The sequence below is a fragment of the Perna viridis genome, chromosome 2 (genome assembly GCF_037379345.1).
Source record: "Perna viridis isolate PV_CMFRI_1.1 ecotype Kerala chromosome 2, ASM3737934v1, whole genome shotgun sequence".
Classification (NCBI taxonomy): Eukaryota; Metazoa; Mollusca; class Bivalvia; order Mytilida; family Mytilidae; genus Perna; species Perna viridis.
Genome location: NC_142446.1, coordinates 45207899 through 45235337, shown reverse-complemented (window position 1 = coordinate 45235337; position 27439 = coordinate 45207899). Strand labels below are relative to the sequence as shown.

Below are 27439 nucleotides of genomic sequence, written 5' to 3'. Positions count from 1 at the left end.
CCAGAAAGGTGTGCAGGATTTTTTTTTCATTAAGTCTTGACTTTTCACAAATTCTGTCCCAATATTCTCTTGTCCACTTTGCTCAGCCCTTCAATCTACCTATGCCACCCTAACCTGAAATCCTGGATCCGCCCCCAGAATACCATTTCATCAATGATTTCATATCAATATTTCATAGAATAATAATTTCTTTTAAATTTATTCCAGTGTCAATGCCCATATAAAACATCCATGTGAAAATCTGATGCTGTGGCTTGTTCATAAATTAATAATGCTGACCATAAAAATCAATTAATTGTAGAGTTTTGTCTTCCTCAACATTAGGAAGATGAGGACTTAGTGTGTAAGTACTACCTATCCTTGCTGCAGCTATAATCTTACAACAATGCATGATCATATTATATGTAAAACTTCTATGTATACCTGAATATTCTAATAAGATCAGTTTTCAATTTAAGGCTCTGACCATAAATATATTGCTTTACTTTAAAACTGCATCTTAGTGTCACACAATGTATGTTAAGTGTATAATTTAGTGTAAAGCACTGCATATATAATTTATCAATCTGATCCCTTCAAGGTATTCTGTACAACACTGACAAGAGTCAGACAAATATGATATCCTTCAGATTTAATAGGGAGAAATCTTAGTTTCAACAAGTTTTTGACTAAAACATTTGAGAAATTGCATTACAAGATCAAATAGTTTCACCTTAAAATTACATGTAGATGTAAATGTATGGCTTAATTAAATGGGAGTTGTGAAAAGAGTTGGCGTGTCACACACTGTTGTATTAAATATAATAGAATACTGCCCTTCCTAAGCAATAAAATCTGAAACAGTAGAATTTTAACTGAAACAATCTCTCAGATATATTTTATAACTTACAAAGAAAAGTGTTACATATGTTACATACAATTATATTTTTAACAAACTGCCTGATACCTGTATCAAATTGTACTGAATAAAACAACTTAGGTCTAAAAACAGTGACAATTTACAACATATGTTCCAACTGACACAAGTTTCATGGGAAGGAAAACAATGTAAATTCAATATCCCATAACTCATAGGTAATTTGGTATCAATTTCAGAAAAGCTGGGAATGAATTAATTAAATGTTATCTGTCCATTTATCAGTGCATCTAAGTGATGGAACCTCACAGTAAGTAGTAAACCATCATCTTCATTTAAATATCTCTTGTAAATGTTTGTAACTTGGGTTATATACAACACCATTAAAATATAGTTTATTATTATTTGTTTATTTTATTTTGGTTACTCAAGTAGAAGAAGCTGAGATTTTATCCAAGAGAGTAAAAAATTCACCCAGGAAGAGAAGAGAAAGACCAATGCAGAGATATATCAAACGCACCTAACATTGTACAGACAATTGCACCCTACTCTTCTCTGTAATTTTGAAAGGGGTGATATTACTAAATAGAAGTCACAATGTTTCTGTTTGAGTAGATATAAAATACATTTGAATTAAATACTGCTAACAAATTGCCTTTTGCAGTGGACAGGAAAACACAAAAAATAGTACCCACTGATTTTTAAAACTACACATAATGTTTATCATTTTTTAAGACTGCCAAAATTGATACCCGCGAATATGTTCTTTTGACAGAATCTGTTAAATATTAGCAACATCCAAAAATTAATATGTTAATATGTCAAGAAAGACACATGGGAAAATAACTGTTGTGTTACTATAAAGACAGATAGTTCTTTGGGGAATTTGAGGCTTTAAACAAGGGTATATATGTTGAATGATGCAGTGTTTGTTGTTGGTTTTTTACATATCTACTGGCCTTGAACATCACAGTGGTTTGCATAAAGGTTCTTAAAGAATACACCAGTCCAGAATCTTCCTGACTTCACAGATTTTCCACATTGGAAAATTTGCCTTTTTTTCTGGCCTAATTACAATCACACAAGGCTGTATTTTACAAACATTATGTCATCAAAACAGCCTCCATCAGGGTATAAATGAGTAAGCGATGATTATGCAAATTTATAAATGGGGCAGATTGAAAAATGATATCTTTATAAGGAAGCACTAAAATGTACAGTTATATGCCTATTATAACGACTTCTTGTGTGGGGTATAATGAATTCATAGCTATTCCTTTGTTCTAGAATAATTTGTTAAATATCAAATATTACAGTTATTATGTTTACACCACAGGAAGCTTAATCTCTTTTATCTATAAATTTGACTTGAATATTTAATAATAACCATACCTAAATCATACATTTATGATTGACAATTAACTTGTAACAAAATACATCATTTCTAACACAATATAACTAACATCAATATGGTTCAAATTTCACAGACAACAAAATGACATTTAAAGTTTCCTCTTTCAATTAAAGATTGACATTAAAACAAAATTTCTTCCATTGATCTGCATGATTTATATACTACCATTTAATTATATAATTAACTGAGCTGCATTAATTGGATATTAATTGAAATCGGATGACAACTTTATCTTTGAAGTAATTTTTTACAAAAAAAAGCTGCATGTATAAAACTGTTCTTAATTTGTGACAAGATAGTAAGATATGATAGTACAATAATACTGGAAAAACAAGACAGTTTTGCTGTGAAGGAAAGGAAATGAAGGAGATAAGAAGAAAAGGGAGTTGATTGCCGCACAGGAAAGGGAATGGGTTTGCTGTACAGGAAAGGTGACGGCTTCACAATACAGGAAAAGGGGATAGGCTTTGCAGATCAGAAGAGGGAATGGGTTTGCTGAGCAGAGGCTGAGTATTAAGCAGCTACAGATTTTAAGAACAACAATGTGGCTTTTTGAAATTGGATGAAGTATGTTTTCATCAATTTTTATCCAGAATTGTTTTTTTTTTTTACTTTATTTCTAAAGTCCAGTTGTTTTTTTTCTGCATTTTTTATCATGAATTCTAGTCTTGGCTATTTCAAATTGTATCATAGCCCCATTAACATCTAACAATTTTCTTTTACAGACTTTAAGAGCATGCCATCCCAACATAGTCACATTTTTGAAAGAAAGCATTTTAAGTACCATATGTTCTCAATTCTCTTTATCAAATCTTCTGATACTATATTATTATTATATAAGGGGTATTAACAGTCTAATCTCTCTCTTAAAACAGACAAAGTGCCCAGTAGCAGTAACTTAGATTACCTACTCTTTTTTAATAAGCATAATTTACCTCTACAAATGTACATTCACTATAGAGACTTTATGCATCTTAACAACTTTTTTAAAATTGTTGCTTAGTGTAAGTTTAACATTCCTAATGATAAACATCAGTTTTTCCTTTTTTTATTAAATAATAAACCATTCAAGATACACCATGTCAAATGGGTCAAAGCAGAAAAACAGAAAATTGTTAACATAAAAAACCACCATTTTAAAAAAGAATTACAAAAAAGTCTGATTTACTAGTAAAGTCTTTCATTTATCTTATTAAGTGAAAAATGTTATCAAGCTACTGATGCAAATTAATGTCTTAAATCAACAGGTGTCAAGAGAAATGCAACAAGTGTCAGATTAGATATGTATGTAACAAGAAATTTATGCACACCTCTAAGATGTTGCAGCATGGTTTATATGTGATAATTGTTTATTCATAATACAAGGGAAGGTACAGTCAAAATGGAAGGTGAAAATGTATCAACATGACACTATGATGCATAAGCAGACACAATTTTTCACTGGGCACTATTCAGTTTCTTTGATCTTTTGATCTTTTTGAATTTGGATTTCCCCTCCATAGCACCTTCCCTATTGAATTTCTAGGATTCAATAGTTGGGGGGAGTCAAGGTCATTAACAGGTCATCCTAAATCTCAGACTGACTTCCAATGAGTGTAAAAACCTTGAGACAAGGAAAACATAATAAAAATATGGTATAATATTTTCAGTTATGAAAATAAATACAGTAAAAGGTTAGAGGACATTACTTTTATAGTGTTTTGAAAAAGAGAATAACATCCTTACAAGTATGAAGTCATTTGGAAATCTTTTGATAACACAATAACAATGTCATTTCAGGCAAACACCTAACTGCACCCAGAGTTTAAACACCAGAACTGGTAAAGCTGAAAATAGTTCCAGGTTATAAACAAAGAAATACAGCCCTTTTATGTTATTTATTCTAGCAACTATACCAATACTAATTCAAGCCAATCTCATGACAATTTATCATGAACTGTGAAGATGGCTCAGGCCAGCATTGACTTACATTAAAATTACTGTGCGACATGCATGTCTATAACAAGATTTTTTTTAGACAGAAAATTGTGTTTAAGATCTTTTGGGTCAACAAAGGCTCTAAAGAGATTTTTTATTACAATCAGGTACCTAAGTAAAGTATCAATCATCTTACCTGTGAAAGGAAAAAGTATGCATTTTGTATTCATTATTTTATCGAGCTTTTCAAAGGAAATACAATTCATTATACCAAAACCATCTAACAAAACTGACTTTTCCCAAAAAGTGAAATAAACTGCCAAGGGCTATTTGTTTATTCTGACCATGTTTTATCACCTGCCAGATTCTTATAAAGACTGCTACTCCATACTGAGGGTAATGAATTACCCAAAATTTTTGTGTTGCATTTCACGTGGCCTTAAGTTCTATTAACACCCCCTCCTCAAAATTCCTGAAATCCTAGATCTGCCCTTTAAAAAGTGTTATTTACATGGTCTTAAATTTTGATGTTTGCTTGGTGATTAATTCAAAAGACAAAGTTGGCTATTATATTAATGACAAATCTGAAATATTTTAACTAGACCTGCCCTCATAACATTTTACAATGTACATACAATTCTAAATGTATTTTTGCCAAAATAAATACATACATTAAATAAAGTTGGGTGATAAAATAAAGACAAACAGAATATAAATTTATCATGTTGAAATTTTATGACTAGATTTACATGGTCACTTAATGTAAGATGTCAGCTAATAAATTCAAGCATCCAGAAGAAAGTACCAGTCCTTATATAAAGGATGTTAAAGATCATTATATAGAGCACTTGACTTGAAATGAACTAACATGGCATCAATGAACTCAAATCAGGAAAAAAAAGACTAAAGCTTAAGCCATTTGTAAATTGTAAAACTTAATGCAATGCAACTGCCTACATAGAACATAAAGAAAATGTTTTAATTTGACTTACAACTTTTTCATATGCATTTTTCTGCTATTGGACATATTATATGGCAGCCTGCAGTTACTGCTCCACATTGAGGTGTTCAACCATAAACGCAATTCTGTGAACCGGATACTTCATTATTAAGTTGTGATTTATTGCAGTATTTACTTTCTTATTGCTATTTTTCATGAACAATGAAACCTGTCTTAACTGAACAATAATATATTCCAAAAACCTGCCTAATCCAAACACCTTTGAAAGCTCTTTTCTATCAGTTGAAATGTATTTTAAATGTCTGTAAACCAAACACCTGTCTAAACCAAAACAGTCTTTAAATACAAAAGTTTGGTTAAAAGAGGTTAAGTGTACAATGCACATGTAAACATTGTGTCAAGTCAACTTTTTCAAAATTAAATTGCAGTAAGAATATTTATAACTACTACCACTCTACAAATAGTGTTTATATTGACAATTTTCTCAGTAGTGTAGACTACTTAAAGCATTGTTTACTTGTAAAGTGATCTATAATCCAACTATACCCCAAGGGTCGTCTTAAAGTACCCTCTCACTTCATCGGATGACCTGAATTTATACTATAACTGTAACATTTCTCTCTTTATTCCATGAAAGTATTAAAATCTGAAGAGGGCTTAAGAGTATTGACAAAGCCAGATTCAACATCAGAGAAAACCCGCTTTTGGACCCATCTAGTAGACGGGTTGATTTATACCAACTTCAAAAGAGAAGCAGTATTAAAAATCTTGACAAATTTTGTTTGATCAAAGTTTGATGATGTAACATTACCATATGGGCCACTTTTTTATGTAACTTTATGGCCCAGGTTATTAAGTGTTATGATTGATATTCATCTTGATTTTAATTCTACGTGATATGTAAGTGCTCCCGTTTAATTGATTTTTAAAATATAATAAAATATTCATAAGAAATCTGTTACCTTTTGAAAAGAAGGGATAATAGGATGACATTATACCAGACAAAAAATAATCTTTTTTTCTCTTCCAAAGAATGTCAAAATCATATCAAAGTGACATGGTGAAGAAAGAGGGATATAAAATTTTATAATGTTAGTTGAATAAAAATCAACAGTATTACGTTTTTTGTCCATGTAACAATAAACCTTTTAAAGTGCTGACCTTTTCCACAAAATTTTTATGTAAATTTTGAATGAAAAATCTGTTTGATGTTGCTTTCATACAATATTTTAACTTAAAACACTATCTTAATGCAATCTGATCGATGGTTTCACAGTTTGACTGCAACAAAGCTATACTTTAATGGCCCAAATTACACTAAAGAGGATTGACTATCCCTGCTTTTATATTCATTTTTCATAGTTTAACACAGGCTAAATGTACAATTCATGGAGAAAGTGAAATATGCATTTCTTTTCCACACATGGGAGATCAGCATGATTAAAGTACAAAGTCATATAACTGAGAAACAAGTTACAATTGAATAAGAAGAAAAAGAAAAGAAGAAAATAAAATTAACTTGTAAGATGTATTTCATTTTCAAGCAATCATTACCTTTGGGGATATGGTGCAGCGGTCCATTTCACAATAAGTAGCAAAGGAAAAAAATGCTGTACATAATGTCACAATGCCATTTTCTTTCATGACATTATTACTTAAACCAACTTTACACTAGCAACATTTTGTGAACTCAGTAACACATAGTAAGCTATACCCACCATGCCTTAATTCCCTAACCAATACTGACCTATTTATCTGACCAATAGTAAACTGATTCTTCAACCAATAAAGACCTAATTCCCTAACCAAGAGATACCCTATTCCCTAACCAATAGTGACCTAATTCCCTAACCAACAACATTTGCCTGTATATTTGCTTCTAGTGTACTTTATTGATTTAACAAGTTCCAGCCATCCTGAATGTACGTAAAAATATTATCATTTTCAGGACATACCACTTTGAAAGATTCCAACACATTTAAAATCACTATTCCAGACTGCTGAAAGCTTGTTTAGAATTTTAACAGCAATTAAAACCACTTCAATAAAACTGCTCTTCACTGGTTACTGTTGCATTTAGTCTGTTATATAAGTATTATGCTTTCAATTAGCAGAAAACCATCCTTTACGCAATTTGCCAATGATTTTTTCTACAATTCTGGCAAAAGTTTTGAACGTTACCAACTTTAATCACCAATAAAGTGTTATGAACCAACTGAACATCTGTCTTCAAATTACTACACTGCAAGGTATAGTAGTAGAAATACCAAAAACATCAAGGAACTTATGAATTACTTTGAATGAAAGTGCAATGATTAGGTAATGTGAACATTCTCCTTTCATAGTGAAAAGCCTTAGTCTAGGGGAGAGTATGAAGTGCAGCTAAAGTCAAGTAAATATAAAATCTAAGGAAAATTTCAAATGATAAGTTTGAATGTTTGGAGAGAAATTTAAGGAGGGAGACCTAGGGTAAGGGACATAACTTTTGAAATAAATGATGCGTTTGTATCATATTCAATTTCACCAAAGCCTATCAAGCTTTCATTTGAAATAGAATGAAATTAGTCAAAGTTACTTTGATGCTTACATGAGATTGATGAAAAATGCTGAATACAAACGTTCCAAGAACTTGTAAGAGTTGTGTCCCTTACCCTAGGTCTACTTCCTTAAGAAAAGTCATGAAAACAACCAGAAGCTGTAAGTTTACTTGCTTATAGCCATGAAAAAAATTACAGGGAAACTTTAACATGTTAGTTCAATATTCATTCTTGAGTAGTAAGTATTACACTGATGTCTGCAAAGAATGGTCAGTACCATGAAAATTAAAAATTTTTTGTTATTAAATACCTCCATATACAAGTAACCAGTAAACATAAAAACCTGGTGCAAAATATAAATGGAGTACATATAGTAAAATTAATGGGGTGATGGAATTTATAGTAAGCAGTACTCCAGTACAAGAATCCATTCCCCCTGCTGAGAACTTACATTTCTCTTCAGTGATAGTTTTTCTTTCATTATCTTAAGCTGTGGATCAACGAACATCTCAGATGAAGTGAAGGCATTCAAGTGTTCTACATTGGAAGTGAATCTGAAAAATATTACAATAAAAATGCATCAAAATGGTAAAAAGTTCTTATTTCAACTTCAGCTTAGTAAATTTTACATAAAAAAGCTGATAAATATCAAAATATATTTAAGCATTGAAAATTTTGGATGCTTTTGTTTTTAGAATGATTTTAAGTGTTTGATATCTCCATTTTGCCGCAAAAATCTGCTTGAATTTAGAAGAAAATGTATGTTAGTTTTAAAATATTCGTTGTAATACTAGAAAAACTATTAAAATATGCCTCATTTTTTAATATTTTATTTGCAGATTGCCATTGAACAGCATGAGAAAGTTAATATTGAATTGAAACATTCAACTAGTGCCCCATGAAAGTGCAGCTTGCATGATAAACTCGTCATCTGCATGATGTCCTCATTAAACAACTCTTTCATATTTCTGTGGTTTTAAGTTCTAGTGATTAAAATTTTTGTGGTTTATGTTCCATTGTTTGATAATGCAATTTATATTTGAACAAATATGGCTACAAAATCTATTGACCATCTAACACCATAAAGCAGCACTGGCGGGGCTAATTGAGGGGTTTTATTCAAAATACAAATGTGCAGGTTTTATCAAATAATATTTACCTGTCCCTCACAGAAACAGTATCATAAATTTGGAAGATATAAGGCTGTAAATTCAAACAGCTATTCAATAAAACATATTTCATTCTAAATTGACCTTTATATTTTACAAACAAGTTCTAGACATTCTTTAAATCCCCAATGGTGCCTTATAGTTGGAAACAACTAATCATAAATATGCCATAAGTACCCAGTACTCATCTCTATCTTTTAACAACCATAATGATTGTCTGAGTATTTTGAAACTAAACTTATTCCATCCATATAGTGGTGATAGATGACCCATAAGTGACCATAGTAAACAAACAAACAAATTGACCATCAGACAAGAAATGTATAAATATTTAAAAAGCTTCCATGAAATAAGCTATTATCCCCACAAACAATGTAAATGATAAGAAAATATCTTTAAGGAGTATCAGATGGTCCTCAGTTCTGCCTTATTACAGGGTATGATGTCTGGATGCTTTTTGTGCGTGTTGTATTTTGTACTTTTCCGTCAGTAATATAAGCTGTCCTTAACCTTACATTTTACAGGTAACAGATTAATTATTCTACATGTATACCTTTACAGGTAATGCATTCCATAGCTTTTTAAAGAGTATAAAACTATTTTGAAGTAAATAACTATAGGCAATGCTTACATTTTACTTTGACATCACACACATTGTTTTGTTGCACTAGTACTATTATAAGTAAAAGTCAAATAGATTTTGGCCAGCTATTTGAATGATTGATTTATTGTAGCTGACAATTAATTGGTAGACAGTTTCATGTAATTCCATACTGAATGCAAAGCATACTCCCTCTACCAGATTAACATGTGCTTGCTTGTGGAAAGCCTGAGGAAAAACATGTCACCTTGCTCAGACATATTATCATATATCTCTGACAGTTAATATACCAGTCATTTGTTTTGAAACTTTATTGTACCATTACTATTCCAACTGTTTTTATGATGGTCTCAAGCCATGAAACAAACAAAAAAAACAATATAAAATTTGCATAATAACTTATAATATGCCCATCTAAAGCATGAAAAGCTGTATAATCATATATCCTATAAAAGTGAATACTTTAACATTTTCACTATGTTATTAATTCCTACAGGAAATGCTAAAAAGCACCTAAATAAACAAAACTCGGTTGAAATTATTCTTGTTATATTCAACAAAAACAAACCTACTGCAAGGGTACATCATGACATTTTTTTTTCATTTATTTGTTATAAAGTTCTATAGAAGTAGTGGCTTCTGGACAGATCCCTGAGATAATTTGAACTAAAATCTCAGCCCTTCTTAAAAGACTCTCAGCAACAGCATTGGTGCAATGAAAATCACCGAACTCAAAAAGATAGCAAAAATCAAAGCACTTTCACAGTAATTCAAACTTATCATAAAGCTTTCATGGTTATATAAAATAATATAATCTGTAAGTTATCATCCTGATCTATCGTGATCCTTATTGAAAATTACATCTGACATGCAGTTTTTCTTTTTGAAATTCAACAGTCACACAATGTTCAAAGTTATCGCATAAGTCTGGGCGGGACCCATGAAATAAAGCAATCAAGCCTTACTGCCATGCTGCTGAGAATTTCAACAGGATTTCTGTTAGTAAAATTCATACAATGTGTCTCATTGTAAAATATGATAAAAAAACAAAATTCCTCATGGGGAAAATTTTGGCACCAGTCTTATTACTGAATTAGATCTTGACGTTAAAGAACATTCTACATGCATCTATGCATGTGCACAAGAATTCAAAGTACTGCTATGTACTTCAGAATGCTTGAATAAATGGTTAAATCATTTGAAAAAAAAAAATACATCATTTTTTGTGAGAGTTGAATAACCAGACCTCACAAGCTACATAGTGTTTGTTGTTCATTAAGAACAGTCTTGAAATTAAGTATTATACAAGGATCATATTTGTTACAGAAGCTTGAGGTTTTTCCATTTCATTCTTCCAGACTAGACATTTATATTAGATGATTCAAAAATACCATGGGGAAGGGGGGACCTCTGATATGCTGTGAACCAACTACTGCGGCCCTTCAAAAATACCATGGGGAAGAGGGGGGACCTCTGATGTGCTGTAAACCGACTACTGCAGGCGATTAAAAAATACCATGGGGAAGGGGGGACCTCTGGTGTGCTGTAAACCAACTACTGTGGCATGATTCAAAAATACCATGGGGAAGAAGGGGGGACCTCTGATGTGCTATGAACCAACTACTGCGGGATGATTAAAAAATACCATGGGGAAGGGGAGGGGACCTCTGATGTGCTGTAAACCAACTACTGCGGGAGATTTATTTTGGCTAATTTTGCAAGTAAGAAAAAAAGGTGAAAAAAAATTGCCAAGAATAAGTCTCTTTAAAACAGAGTACATGTACAATTTGGAGATTATGTTAGATGCAAAATTCAATAGCTGCTAAATTGGACTGACAGCTTAAAATTTCAGATAAGAATCAGTGAAAATAAATTAGTCAAAAGTATTTACTCCTATTCAGTGACTGTGCTGCTTCACTGGACTTAGTACTTCCGCTCTACAACAAAAGTTTCATATAAACCATATACAGCAACTGTTTTTTACTGAATTTTCTAATTATATGTTTTCCTTTATTGGGGGATAAATATCCAAGGTCTCCTAAGCATGGCAGTTAAGAGCTACATATAGTGGTATACAGGGAGAAATCTCCAACAGTATATTTGGTGATATATTTCTTCCCATTTCAGGATATCAATTTAATAATGCTGCTAATTGTTCCAAAAATAAACAACAAAAAAAATCTTTTATTTATTTCATCTGCTGCAACTGTTTTAGATAAACAATTTCATCACTTACTTTCCAACTGCTGTACCATTCCAGCACTTTAAACTGTCAGGGTCCTGGTCATAGACTATTTCTTGATCACATATATCCTCTGATAGGGTATCATACATGTTCATAGAAATCAAAAGCTGTTCTTTGACCTGTATCATCTGGTCATACAGATCAGCATTTAATGCTCGCTTGTTTCTACTCTTCAGCTGTGATTGCAGCTGACTGGCAGCTTTCTCTAAAGCAACTGATTGACTGCCTGGCTTTGGTGCTGGAAGATTGCACTGGGACTTCACCTGGAAATTGAAAATTAAAACTTGGTTACATCTATGTAGAACTAAAAAATGAAGAAGGACTTCACATGGACCTATGAACTGCTTTTTATTGTAGCCACTGTTAGAACTGACAAACATCATACCATAACTTTAATATCTTGGGCAAACTGAAACAAAAAAAAACTGATTTGCATAAATACCATATGTATTTCTATGTTGCTGTTTTATTGAAAGAGCAATCAAGGGAACCAAGGATATAGCGGTAATAAAAAGAATGTAATCCAAGGACAAAGACCAGACATGGAAAACAGACATACACAACTAAGAACATAAAGTAACTAAAATCATACATACAAAGTAACAAAAGCAAATGAGCAACTCAGACTCCACTAAAAACTGGGAGCATGGACCATGTGCACTGGTAGGATAAGCATTTAATCACTACCTGAAGTCATGACCTTTTCATTGGAAGTGAAACATACTCAATATTTGTTTCAATGTTTTTGCCTATATAATTTGTTTGAAGGATATGCTAACATTACAGATATAAGAAGTGTTTCTTGCCACTCACTGGGACTGCATCAGTTCTAAATGGTCAGCTTATAGGAGAAAGTCATGTTAAATATAAAAATCATTTTAACATTGTTTTTTCCTTTTGTATGAAGTTGCAGTAAGTGTAACTTCTTTGTGAGAAAGGAAAATTTCCCGGGACTGGCTATAATAATTATACAACCTTAAAGGTATAGCACCTAAACCAATCTTTACAACTATGAATATGCAATAACAGTACTGTAATTCTTTAAATGTAGTTACTAGCTTATTCATACTACTTTTCAGTACCTAGTAGCTTCGATTACAGAAAAATATTGCATTTCTGAACCTTACTAATGGCTTTTATGTAAGCTTGCATGACTTCTAGAGTAAAAAGTTGCCATTAACCGTTCATAAATATATCCATCACCAATAAACTCTGTTTTAACCATAATGGTATTGATGATCAAGTCTAGGATAGAAGACACTTAATGATAGTCGTATTGTGGAATTCTAGCAACATTGATGGAATAAATACTATTGTAAAATAGTGAGTCTCAATAAGCAAGGCAAAAATAATACCATCAGTTCACAGATGATATAGCATGGTATATTGTAGCAGGGTCATTTCTGGAGTATTTTGGTTCCTATTAAAATGAAGGACAGTTCATAAAAAATGACTTTTATGACTAATTGGAGTCCCTTAATGGATGTTATACAACACAGCAGAATGATACAGAGGAAACTCTTTAAAAAAATATCTATGGAACATTTTTTACTGAATTAACTCTCTTTTTAGAATTCCGACACAATTAGTTTGGACCAAAGCCATCAAAGTTTTTGGTCATAGATGTATTATTAGCCAACATGGAAAATGGAAACAGCTTGGGAAAAAATCATGTAATAAGACAAAAGAGGGGTTATTAATAATAACAACACCCAACAGACTATTGAATGTATGTTTCATTAATGTTACAGGCAGTTTATACTTTATTCTCACTTTATAGCATATTGTTGACTGACAGCCATATAATGCTCATTTTTCATTTCATCACAGAGATAAATTCATTTTTCATGATATGAACTCTGCCCAAAATTTCACTTTATTATTTCTGATCCAAAAGGTTGAAATATTTGCATTGAAAGATGTCTTTATGCTTTTATTAATAGGGGGAATGATAGCTTGTTATCAGATTATGTATGACATTAAAATTTATTTGGATGGTAGTTTTAGAATTCGTGATAAATCTAATGAAGTTATAAGGCACTTATTCTCAAGCAATCAATTTCAAATTGTACACATTATCTCCCCTGCCTGTTTCAATACTTTTCAATGGTGTAGAATGATACCAATTTTTACAAAGACTCTTAAAATAATGAAAGTAGAAGAAGAGCTTAATTTGTAATGTTAAATCAATAGTTTTGAGATAAAATATTTCCACCTCCTGACTACCCTTGTTTGTAGAAACCTTTAACATAGCAATGAATCACTAACTACAGAAAATTTTTTAAAAATTGTTTCACAGTCCAAAGATAAGATTAATTGACTTTGGATAACTTCAATACCCAAGTAATTCAGTAGAAAATACACCTCTCTTAACAGATTAAACTGTATACAAATTATATCTATTAAAACCTTAAAAAAGGGAAAAGTTTGTGATATCGACTAAATTTTTAAATTGCTAGACAATCTAGTAGAATGACCTTTTTCATACCTAACTAATGAATTGAAAACCCACTTTGTGGATAATTCATCTGCGTCAATGTATCTGATATGAGACTGATAATGAAGCTTCTCTTTGTATGAAAGCAAACAACATATTTCTACGCTTAAGCACAGCATACATAAGGCATAATACAATTTAAATAATCGCTTAAATTGGCTTTCAAACTGATAAATAAAAAGATTTGAAGCAGCCGTCCTAAAAAAGCAAATTAAAGACCCCTTTCCACGTGGGCAAATATTTGCTTTTAAATTGTAAAGCATTCCCTTCTAAAAAATCTAAATTCTTTTGCCCAGGTATTTTTGGTAAACATTAATTCACAGAACAAACTTCAAACAAACTTATTATTAAAATTCTTGCAACTTTAGAATTGGAGCCAAAATTTCAAAGAGAATTTCAACAATGGCTGCTATTGTAGAAGGAAACAGTAAAATTAAATTCCCATCTGTTTTGGCTGCACATAAATGCCTTGAAGGGTAATTAATAAAACTTTATCAAGGCAAAAAAAAAAGAAAAAAAAGAAAACAATAAAAAAAACACTGAAAAACAGAACAGCAAGACAGAATAATCACTTAATCAACGATAAAAAAAATTCCATCTAAATACAAGTTGATGAGATAATTTGTTTAAAACATCTTTCAAATGTCAAAGATTGTATTGGTTTCTAGTTACAACCATTCAGCCACGAGCTTAGCTGCACAAAGTAGCGGGTGAAAACAAAATAATACATCCTTAGAAGTCAGAGAATGAAAAATTGCACAAATTTTTTGCCAGTTGTTTTGTTTCTATTCAAGGCAATTTGATCATCATCAAACAAGTTGTCGATTCATTAACTTCAATCTCTAATGTAAGTTACTTTGAAATATATACAAATACCTGGAGAATTCAGAGAAATGATTTTAAGCTTTACATTTATAAAATAAGGACAATATTGCTGTCAACTTAAAATCATAAAAATCATAAAATTTCATCAATAAGTGTATAGTGATGTAACATTTAATTTCTGGCCTTATCTGGAAATCAAATAACTTTGGGCAAATTCTGTGCAAAACTACATAAGTTATGATATTTTGTGGAAGCACCATCCTTGTTCAACCAATTCTTAAAAAAAGAAATACAATCCTGTAAACTGAGTTGCAGAAAGAGAGAAAAATGTATGCCTCATCTATATAAAGCCATACATCAAATTTGAAATCAATCCATTCAGTGAGAGCGGAGAGATTTTTCTCTATCAATCCATATACATATAGAGAAAACTCTAACAAAACAGAAAGTTGATATCAGACAGCAACCAAAATTGCTTACAATGTATGGCCGATCTACTGTATAAAATATTGATATTCATCCATCGAGAGCAAAGAAAATTGTGATGTAAAGATTTGGACAGACGTAGAGATGGAAAAGGTGATACCAATATACCACTCCTTAAGTGATGGTATAGTTACTGGTAGGGGCATAAAAACTAAATGTTTTTATTGTAGAAGAATTATTGTACATAGGGTACTCATTTTTTATGGGTTTTGTGATTCAGATGATTCAAATGAATTCAAATTCAATACTGAAGATAAATTTCTAATTTAGAACTTTGATGCTTTAAAAAAAGTCCATGAATATAAAGAATCACAGACTGGATGGAAGTTCATCGAATCATGAAAATTGATTCACTCAAACAGAAGTACATTTACAGCATTTAAAAAACTTGCATTTCAGAGTTAAAGTAAAAATGTGGGTTCTGCTTCTAAAGCATGACCTAGGACAACCTAAATCCAGTCTGTCAAGATGGAAGAAGGTGTTACGACAGACCACCCTTCGTAGACAAACAGATTTATAATGTGTAGTAAAACATTAAATCTCTTCCTTAATTCATTATAATAGGGTTTTATAAGAACAGTGTAAACTGACCTTTTACCATCACAATATTTTAACACTTGAAAAAGTTTAAATACAAATTATTGCTCCTAGATTGGACCTTAAAGAAATAAGTACTGAAAATTTTGTCCTACTTTTCACAATTCTAATTGCTTACCAATATATTTAATAAGCTGTCTTCAGATTAAGAAAAGGATTTGTAAAGCCTAGGGCTAAACACAAAAAATCAAAACAGGCTACGGTTCATTGCACACTTTTTAGAACAGAGTGAAATCATGAAAGAAACACCACATGTCCATCTTTCTGAATTTTTGGGGGTACACATACTATGAATTGTTAAATTCAATTAATACCTTTTTCTCATTGTTTTCTTCTGATAAATAAATTAAGTAATTATTTCTTTTTTTTTTAACAAGAACAGCAATTAATTACAAAAATAACATCTGGGTTCCAAAGATGAGAAGACTTGACTTCAAAAACCTTTTTAGGCTTTTGAATTTATAAATAGACAAAAGTAAAACTTATTTTATTAATAAAAAAAAAAAAAAACATAAGTGAGCTTTTTCTTTAGAATAAACAAGTATACGTAAACAATAAAATAGTCTAAATTGACAAAGTGATACAAAGGGTTTCCCCAAAGACTGATTATGCAAGATTCTGATCCAGAAAACAAGAGAAGAGTTGTATAAAACAGCAGTTTCGGTAGAACTTATCAGAAAATGAACATAATTCAATGTTTTTCATGTTACAGACGTAGAATATAATGTCTTTTCAGCGGGAATGCTAATTTTCCTAATTCAGCCAACTGATTTCAGATCCAGATCACTGCATGAAAGTCTATGTAATCTTGAAAAAGTGCTACACCAGGAAAATGGTACACATTGAACTATTAACTGAATTCTATATTTACAGTCATAATTTTATGGTATTAACCATTTTCATTTGAGATTTGCATTGAGGAAAGGTTTTAAGCCAATCAAAAGGCTTGATGTTTTTTAAACTTTTTTTTCTTCTTGTCATTGGTTTTTTATTCATAAGACAGATTGTTGTGGTATTTAGCTACAAAAATCTCCAGCCAATAGATGACTTAGTTCTCCATGCACCTGCAGTAAGTATGTGAATTCGGATGTTATATAAATTAAGAAGAATTATACCTTAAACAACCATCAGAAATATAAAAGACAGTAAAAGTTCAGCAAACACTCTGAATACTGTGAACGTATTAATTTTCACGCTGTACCAATTTTCACTATTTTCGCAGTGGACTGAAATGCACAAACAAATAATACTCGCAAATTTATATATTAACACTATGAAATACTTATCTTTTTTTAAACCGCAGAAATTGATAACACTTGACGTAATCCATGAAAATTAGCAACTGTGAAAATTAATACATCTACAGTAACTTAAAAATGATTGCTTAAAGAAAATGGAACTTAACTGGATATATTGTTTCTTACCTTGTAAAAAAAAACAGCATATGAAAACATAAAGCTTTAGGAAAGAATTATTAGACAAACACATCATTATAATGAAGAGCACTAAAATTATCAAAAATCAAATTCGGCTTAAGGTAGAATCTTACAGGAAAACCACAATACATAAAAAAGCCATGACAACAGAGACCAATAATGAAGGGTGGAGCCAGATAAGTACTATGCTACCATAGGAAATGATTTTGCACTCAAAAGCCTGTATCTTCTTCATGATCTAGACATCATTACACAAACAGAACAGGGTGATGAGTTGAAAGTTATGCAACAATTACAATTGAAGAGTGATGATCATATTAGGTTGATTGTTGTTTGGCACAATGTAAGACAAGGTGTGGTACCTTGGCATGGTATCTGAGTGAGTATCTCCAGACATTGTTGGAAAATGTGAGTAGTAGAGAAATAAGAGTCATATAATCATAAGAAAATTAAAACAAACAAAATCCTTAGAAGACAGAAGAATTCAACGAAAGAATAGCTTCTTAGACAAGAAATCCTGGTTGTAACATAATTGCTAAGATGATTGAGGAAGTCAGAAGTGGACAAATTCATAAGACAGAGAAGGCAAACTTGGCATTTTAATTTTGAAACAAAAAAAACACATGAACTACAATTCTGACTGCAATACAGATCAAAACATGTTGTGGAATTCTGGTTAGAGGGACTTCATTTTCTACTTCTTAGCTGATAGCCATTTGTATTAGGTGACCAGTTTAGCCACACTAATCATCAGATACCTGCATATACATATATTTACAAGTATACAGTTCTAGACTTCAACATTTGAAGCACTGGAAGGCTGATTACAGAAAATGAATTTAAAAATGTTCCTATATATACATAAAGTGCAAAGATAGGTGGCCATTTCATATTTGTAGTAAGCTTAATTGAAAAAAAATAAGAGTGGTATTTGTCACCTAAGAAGCTGTTTTGTCAGGCAAACAGAAAATCAAAAAAGGACTAAAAAGTAAAATGCACTTTGTCACTATACCAAACTGCGAGAGCAGTAGATATTTCTGTACCATATCATAATGCCATACCACTAAACCATAACAGGTTTTACACTACATTTGTTTTTGACTGCTTTTTGAATGCATCCTCATAATTGTATTAGCATTCTCTAAATCAACAATTGCCTGTTAAATCTAAAAATAACCTCTCAAAGAAAATTAAAAATACATTATTTGTGTAACATCACTTGTAAGAAATATATCTTGTTTTCAATGCAAACTTCAGGGATCAAAAGCTTAAAGATAATACATGTAAATTATTCTGCATAAAACAATAAACTTCTAATCAAGGTACCTGTAGTAAATATTGTTTTTATTGTGATCATTTTATTCCTGTTATCTGTTAATAGTCTTGCAGATATCATTCTGATGAGGAAGACAGCAAATTACAAGACAATACTGTGCCAAAGACTGAAAACTCAATTTATTAAATTATATTCCATTCTATCACATCTTACATCTTAGACAATGATTAACTCTGACTCCAAGGCTCTTTAGTTTTTGTATTATATAATACACAAGAGCACCAGCCTGGAATTTTCTGAATAAGCATACATTTTCAGACATATTTGTGCTAGGTATACCCTTCCTCATACAGGAAGTTGATTTCTGACAGCAACCACAGTTGCTTTAAACATATGTCCCATCCAAATAAACCAACCATTTGGAGCAGAGACAATGGAAACAAATTTCAGATGGAATGACAGATGGATGGACTACCCAATCATTGACAGTAAACTTAGTATACTGACTGAGGTTCTTAAGACCACTGACCACATCCCTATTAGTATTGACATTCTATTCAGCTGACATAGTTTGCCTTATGATTGATATAATTCGCCATCAATTCTTCTGGGTTGTTGCAAAATTTTCGTGAAATATTGTGCTCAGTATGCTGTAATATTGCAAGAACTTGGGAGTGCAATATGCATTAATTACCCTTTCATTAATTGTTCAGCAAATCCTTCATTTTCAATTAATTTAATGTTTTAGTTCCAAGTGACATTTCTTTAGTGTAGTCATATTTGCTCTACAGCAATATGTTTATTGCGCTCTCTGTATTTGCTTCATTCTGTGTGCTACACAATAATATGCTCTTTGTATTTACGTCATTCTGTGTGCTACACAATAATACAATATACTTAAACTAAAATAACATCAATACCTTACCATACCAATGGAGGTAAAATATGTATAAAAAAATAAATGCAGTTCTTTGTTATATAATATACTTACACTATTATAAAAGGTCTCTGCAGCTCTTGCTGCCTGATTGATGGAAAGATCTATTTGTAAATCCAACTTCTGTAAGATCACTTCTACATTGTATTTCTGACTTTGTCCCCCATCTAATCGAACAATCACCATCATCAATGTCTTCCAGTCTCCATGCAGCAGAGAAAACTGAGCAAGGCACCTCCTCATGGTATTTAGACATAGCCCCTTGCATGGTAAGGCTTGTGTCACGTTTGAACAGTGTGAACAGAAGTTTAACTGGGTAATCTGCTGGACACACTTATCTGTCACATTTGCATATTCAGTTAAATTAATAGCTTCAACAATTAAAGAAAGCACTTCTAGATATGATTTCACATTTGATAATGCCTGTTGCAAACTGTGAGAAATGTTATATGGAACAACTCCAAATGGTTGTGGATCAATGTCTTGCCTATTCCGCTGTAAACATTCTCGTTGCTCTTTCGTGAAAGTCACTGCCTTCCCATCTCTAAAGTTATGTTCCAATACAGATGGAAAAATTTTGTCATAAAATGTGGCTACAGCGCCATATAAACTTATCTGTTTTTCTTTCATAAACAGTTTTATTTGTGAAAAAAACTCTGAGAGTGGCTGTTCACTCTCTCTATGTGGAATTCCATAAATATCATTTAAGATAAGTCTAGTTTTATTTTCTGATGCTGCAATTAATGAAGAAATTCTCTCTGAAAATAAAAAAAAAAAAGAAGAGTATAATAATCGATCATATTTCTGTACAATATAATATAGTGAACTATAATAAGAGCATGTCTTGTAGATAAAAAGAAATTGCTAAGTGTTATTGAATTCTAGGCAAATTTATTAGATATTTCTAATGAAAGTCTCTTAAGTCTGCAGAGAAATCCAGTTTTAACAAAGGAGACCTTTTTATACAATAGAATACAAATATAGTACAATGTTTCATACTCTGACCTCTTCAGAGCACGATAACTTTGTAGGCAACTTTTTTTATACTCAACATCACATAAAAATTGGATTTGCATTTTTCATGTAGTTGGTTAAGACAAAAATTTGGTGAATAAAGTATATTATTTTAACTGATATTCATTCAAAACAGGATTCTGTTAAGAAAAGTAATTCATGAATGTATGATTCCGTTTAGATGAATACAAGGTTCTACTGTACACAATGAATGCAGGATTCAATGCAGAGAGGTTTCACTATAATTTCTATTTCATTATTGAGGTGTGATATTTTGTGGCCTACAAACTTTTATTCTAAATCTAATACTGCAATCTACAACAAAGTCAACAAACTGTTGCATGTAGTGCTTTTGTAGAGTTTTGAAAATAAACGACCTGGCATTTTTTAGAAAATAAGACAAAGTTCTGATGATAATCCCCACCAGATTACTTATCAGATCACACAGATGAATAAAGTATTACATAATTCAATAAGTTTTTAATCAAGCAGTCTAATATAAATCTTTCCCCTAGTTTTCCTTCGTTGTTGACGCTATTCCTCTTAAAACTGAGACAATATTACAAATTTAATATCAGTTAATCAAACGGCATTGTATAGCCTGGATTGAAATCAGGTGAAATAAAACTGAAATCCCAAGAAGCAACCCATAAAACTATGTCAAGAGACATATAAACTTAAATTAAATGATCAAAATTACAACTGAATATGAGAAAGATCAATTTGTGGTTCAATATTGATTTGTTCTGGTTTCCTTAAAACAACAAAGTCTGATTTTTATTTCATTAAGACTATAAACAGCTTAAAACAATAAATACCACTGAAAACATCATTTTTCAAAATGCTTCATTAACTGGTATCGTTTCTACATTCATCACATAAAATAACATGATGTAAGACACATATCTTCACTCCCTCCCCCCATTTTACATCATGTCTATGCATTTAAATGAACACCTTAGACATCAATTGCAAATTATCTTTTCATAGCATATCAATAGCCAAAATATTTGTATTCAATGAGTAAGGGCTTAAGTCAATAAAACAGGAATGTGTCTATAAAGTAATAAAGGACACGATTTAAAGTTTGCGATTTGAATGCCACATTCTTTCATTCATACTTTAAGTACACAAACCTACATGTATATATCATTAGGGAATGATAGGTTCACAAAAAAAGCAAGCTTTTGAATAAATAACATGAATTAAGAGAATTAAAATTTTTAAGAAAGTTTTGTTAAGAAAACAAATCTTATTTCAGAAGACAAGTAGTATGTACATAATTCATGTCCAGGCAAGAACTATTACACATGTACTTGACTTTCCTGTTCAGTATTGAAAATAAAGTATTCTTTTTTAGGACCCAATGACCTTCAATTTCATCTATTGGACAAATTGGTTTGATTTTGTTTTTAGAATTGAATGCTTCATTGTGGCATGTTAAAATGTTGACCGTAGCACATTTTCGATGAAGATTATGGCACTTTATGTCCAAAATGCAAGATTGGTCAATGCTTTCACATGCCAATGAAACATCAAAAATGAAGCATTTGATTCTTGTAATTACATTTCATATATTACTCTTTTTTTATTTTATTTCATTTTTAGATATACATAGAAAATAGGCAATACTTAGTGCTCAATGAGAGTAGTCCACTAAGTTACGGGCATGGCCTACACAAATAACTCGAAGATGTATTTAATCAACTCATAAAACATCATGTATAAAGCTGATAATCCAATGAGATTACCAGGGTAGCATATTTTAATGATATGCACAGTAAATGTAATTCTTGAGATATAAAAGCTTAAGTTTTATTTTGTTTACAACAGACACATTAGAAGGAGCCAGATAGGAATAAATTTCTACAAGTCAACATTTTAGAACTTTATTTTTTACACCTCACCACACCAAGTGGAGTCTCCCTCTGTCCATTCCGTCCTCCAGATCAATGAATTTTAGTACCATATAATACAGGTTAAATTCAATTGCCAGCAAAATCTAAACTGTCACTTTTCGAGTTAAGCCATTATGAACATTTTGCCATCCCAACTTTTTCACTATTATGTGGCAAGGTTCCTTCATGCCCTATTTTTTAAATATTGAACTTCAATTTTAATTTTATACTAAATATGGTTGGCCTCTGCAATAGTATTAGACAGTACCAATCTCTTGAAAGTTATGTCACAAAAAAAATGCACATTTGGAAGATTTGAAAAATATTGAGCTCCTCTAAAAGTTATTTTTCCATCATAATTTTACTACACAGGAAAATTTTTATTTATCAATCTCTCTTGATTTTTATTCCAATTAAATTCCAGTTCTTTAGATACATTCCAGTCTAAAATTATATATCATATTAGTAATGAATGAGTGGTAGGTGAATGATGTGAGAATGGAAATAAAATATATTTACTCTTTTTTTTGTGTTATTTTGTAAATATGTTATATGTATCTATAAAATGTCAGTGATCATTTCTCCATTAAGAACTCCCTGTACACCATAGTCAGGTGGTGATGTAAGGAAATTGTGTAAAATCCTCACTACTAAAAAAACAAATACTGCGAAATTACTATTTTTCGTGGGGTACCAATTTTCGTGGTTTTCATGGGTAGACCAAGGCACAAAATTTGGAAAAGGATATTTCCATTGATGCGTGTACTGAAAACCTCAAAACAACGAATTCAAGAATCCACAAACTTGTGTTTCTTCCCTAATCCACAAAAAATTGGTATCCACAAAGTAAAGAACTTTCACAGTAAATGAAAAAAATTTGAAAAAAAAAAAAAAAATTGAAAAAATCTAATTCATGGGGACAAAACAACTAAAGAGCATTTCTATGTTACTGAAAACATGAACCTCCATCACACAAACCAACTGATGCATGAGGAACCAATTTCATTGCTGACAGTTCTATAAAATAGTAGAACAAGATGACACTAACGTTAAACTTAAGAACAATTAGGCCTAATAAAATCTTCTGAGCTGTGCAACACTAATGCAGTAATATATCATACAAAAGAAGACAGCCTTTCTAAAGAACAAGACGAAAAAACCATTTGGGAAGGATTTGGCCTGACATAGCATAAACTTGGAGACAGGCAATTACGGAAGTTCTATTAAACTTCCTGACAGCAAAATCTTTTATCTGGAACTAAAATGTAAGGGCCTACAAGGGGTAGAACTGGATTCTTAATTTGAGAGCCTGTAAGGGGTAGAACTGATTTGTTAACGCAAGGGCTATAAGAGGTAGAATTGGATTGTTAACTTGAGAACCTATAAGGGGTAGAACTGGGTTTTAACTTGAGGGCCTATAAGGGTTAGAACTGAGTTGTTAATGCAGGGGCCTATTAGAGGTAGAACTGAGTTGTTAATGCAGGGGCCTATTAGAGGTAGAACTGAGTTGTTAATGTGTTGAACTATAAGAGATAGAATAGGATTGTAGAACACAGAAGTTAACAGGGTAGAACTGGATTGTAAATGAGAGGACCTATAAAGGGTAGAAAATGGTTGTAAAGTTAACTTTTTTTTCAATATGGAAAGGCAATAAATACTTTTTGCAATTATCAAATGCCATGTGGAAATTGATCAATGGAGTACATTAAAATGAAACAGAAATAGAATCAAAGTTACTTTCAGTCATCTTTGATTAGAAAATTAATTTGAGGATATATCTTATCTTCTTGAAGCTAAAAAGATTGCAGGAAAAATCAAACATGACAATATACCATAAAACAAAACTTCTGAAGGGAACTAGTTTTTTATCAAAGGTGAAAGTCTGTAGTATTGATCAAATAATTACTGCCATATTAGATCTGATCTCCATAATTTCACATGAAATAAATTCAAAATATCATCTGGCAAACATATAGGATGCATTTAGATAGAATGTGAAATACAAAATAATGTAATGTATGAAGTATTCTATATAGCTTTACAACTGTCACCAACTTACAAGAGATGATGATAGTTATAGGATAATCAGAATTTATGTACACTAACAAATATTTTCGAGCAAAAAATAGTTTCACTAATGGGAAAGTTGGCAGTGATTACAATGGCTAATCAGTGTCTATAGATGTACTGAAAGAAACCTGTTAAATTATGTTTGTATTTTTATTCAAACTTGTTTATTGCAATGGTATTTAATGCATTTTCAAAATTATCTGTTACTGCTAATTCCACAAAAAGAATGCTTTTGAAATGCAACACAAAACTTCTGAAAAGCAAGCCATATATTGAACAGGTAAAACACGGAATCTGTACAAGAAGAACATAGTACAAGTCTTTATGCAAAATATCTAAGCATTCCCTCCAATAGATGCTGAGACAACAGACAGACAAGATGCCTGCAATGTGACTAGGTGACTGCAATATGGTATAATAAAGTACTAGGTGACTGCAATATGGTATAATAAAATACAAAGTGACTGCAATATGGTATAATATAAAGTACTAGGTGACTGCAATATGATATAATGAAGTACTAGGTGACTGCAATATGGTATAGTAAAGTACTATAATTTCAACAAATTTGCAATTATGCCTCAATATGGGACATTGAAAGAAGGCAAACTGATCTTTAAATTCAACTTGTACATCATTGCTTGACCTCATACTCAACCATCATTCCAAAAATCCATACAAAAAACCAACTACAAAATCTATGGCAATTTTTCATATTTCACAGAACACCTGAGATGTATCGACTGGACCTATTGTTTACCATCCAATTAACTACTTCATCTGCTATATCAACAGTACTTAATTAGCACAAAACAAACTAGGGTAGGATACTAATCAATCACTCAAAAAGCAATTAATTTTAGCTATAGAGAAGGAATCACTGTAGGGGAGATGGGAAGCTGTTAACTGATTTACAATAGGTAATGGTCATATTTCAAACTATCGGTAGAGTGTCAGTTTAAGTTCAAAGACTATTAGGTTCTTAAACAAATGCACTGTGAAGATTGGGGATATCTTCCACAAGTGTGAGAAATTCTGTCTCCCCCCCTCCCAAGTAGAGCAGAAAGACATAGAATTTCTCACAGGAGTGGAAGATACCCCAGATCTTCACTATTCACAAGTACAAGAACCTATTTCTTTTGTTTGAACTTACTAAAACTATATGAATGAATGATTAGAAAAATGGAGCAAATTAATGCCCCCATGTGAAAATGTATATGTCAGTTAAAAATAAATAACTTTATAATTGCTAAGAATAATAATTCTATGATTCATAGAGAAATGTGGAGCTGGGTCCAGACACTATGAAAAGGAGGGGTGCAAAAAGGAAGTAATTAATGACCTTTTATTTATTTATGAATATTAATGAGCTTTGCCAGGACTACTTTTTTTTACCTCGCTTTTGATAGGTTGGCTCTGCCTGTGAATACAGGGTCACATGCCGCTGTCTTCAGTGGAAATGGATCAAGAACAAGAGACAGATAAAACTTCTTCATTTGGCAAATACAGTGAAAGCTGTTTTAACCAAATCCTGAATAAAATATACCTGTCTATACAAAGCACACTTTTTGGAATCCCTTTATATCAGTTCAATAGAATTTTGAATCTAGGAAAACTGATCACCTGTCTAAGCCAAACAAATACTACAGTCTAAGATAGGTTCACTTTAGACAGGTTTATGATCACCTGTCTAAGCCAAACAAATACTACAGTCCAAAATAGGTTTACATTAGACAGGTTTCTTGGTATGTATACAGACATTTATGGTTGAAGAAATAGAACATTGAAAATAAAAGGCTGCACTAAAGCATGTTTTAACTTCCAAAACTCTGTAACTCAAAATAGAAAAAATCATATTCTACCAAAAAATAATCAGAACCCATCAATGCTGTGTGAACAAATTGACAGCCTAATTAAAAGTGAAATCCATAGAAGGAAGTTTACATGAATATCATTAGGTGTTTTTTTTATATTACAACAAGCAAAAAGTTCATTTTCTTATGTCAATGAATAATTTCTTATTCTGAATAAACCTCTTTTATATAAGTTTGTTTCCATGTCGATTGGAATAAGTGTTCAAAAAAAGATGTTTGATTCTATTTATTTGCATAAAAGTTGAAGTTACATAAAGATTCTTCTTCAGTTGTGAGTGGCTTAAATTATTTCCTCAGTTGAAATGGCAAAATTAAGATTTCAACATGTGAGCTTAATTTTAACACAGAGAGTGGTGAAATAGTTTTGAATCAAAACTAGGCTGAAGGAGAAATGGTTTCTCCCATGAAATCTGAACAAAACTTGAAAAATTAAAATGGCAGGCAAACTCTTGCAGAAATTTAATCACTACCTTGTTGATAAAAAGTCACATGTATTTTTAATCCATGGCTTAGAATTGGTTTTAATGGGAGAAAAAAAAGACGAAAATTTCTTTGAAAGTTTAATTGAACAATTATTTGTAAAAGTGCAAGGACCAAGGGCAACCAGGGTTTAAACAAACTGTTATAGAAGTACTTTGAAATGACTATGAAAGAAAGACAGAAAGTTTTTAGAAAGTCTACTTAGCTCTTAAATCATGATAACTTACACTCCCTATAGACTGTGAACAAATGTGACAATTGTAGCAGTTAATGCATTTCAAGAATTTCCAAAAGAATTCTGACAGCTTAAATATTGTGAGATAAAATCTCCTTTGCCCTTATCTAAACT

At 31.5% G+C, this 27439-nt stretch overlaps 1 protein-coding gene across 1 annotated transcript in view; it reads right to left on the bottom strand.

The window, feature by feature from the left end:
• The window catches only part of LOC148625336 (glypican-5-like), a 49847-nt gene that overhangs the window by 7012 nt on the left and 15396 nt on the right, over positions 1–27439 (bottom strand). The window contains exons 3-5 of the mRNA XM_088568770.1: positions 19809–20512; positions 11692–11963; positions 8137–8239 (exon numbers count right to left, since the gene is read on the bottom strand). Coding sequence (XP_088424896.1) covers positions 8137–8239; positions 11692–11963; positions 19809–20512 — 1079 coding nt within the window. The remainder of the gene's footprint in view (positions 1–8136; positions 8240–11691; positions 11964–19808; positions 20513–27439) is intronic.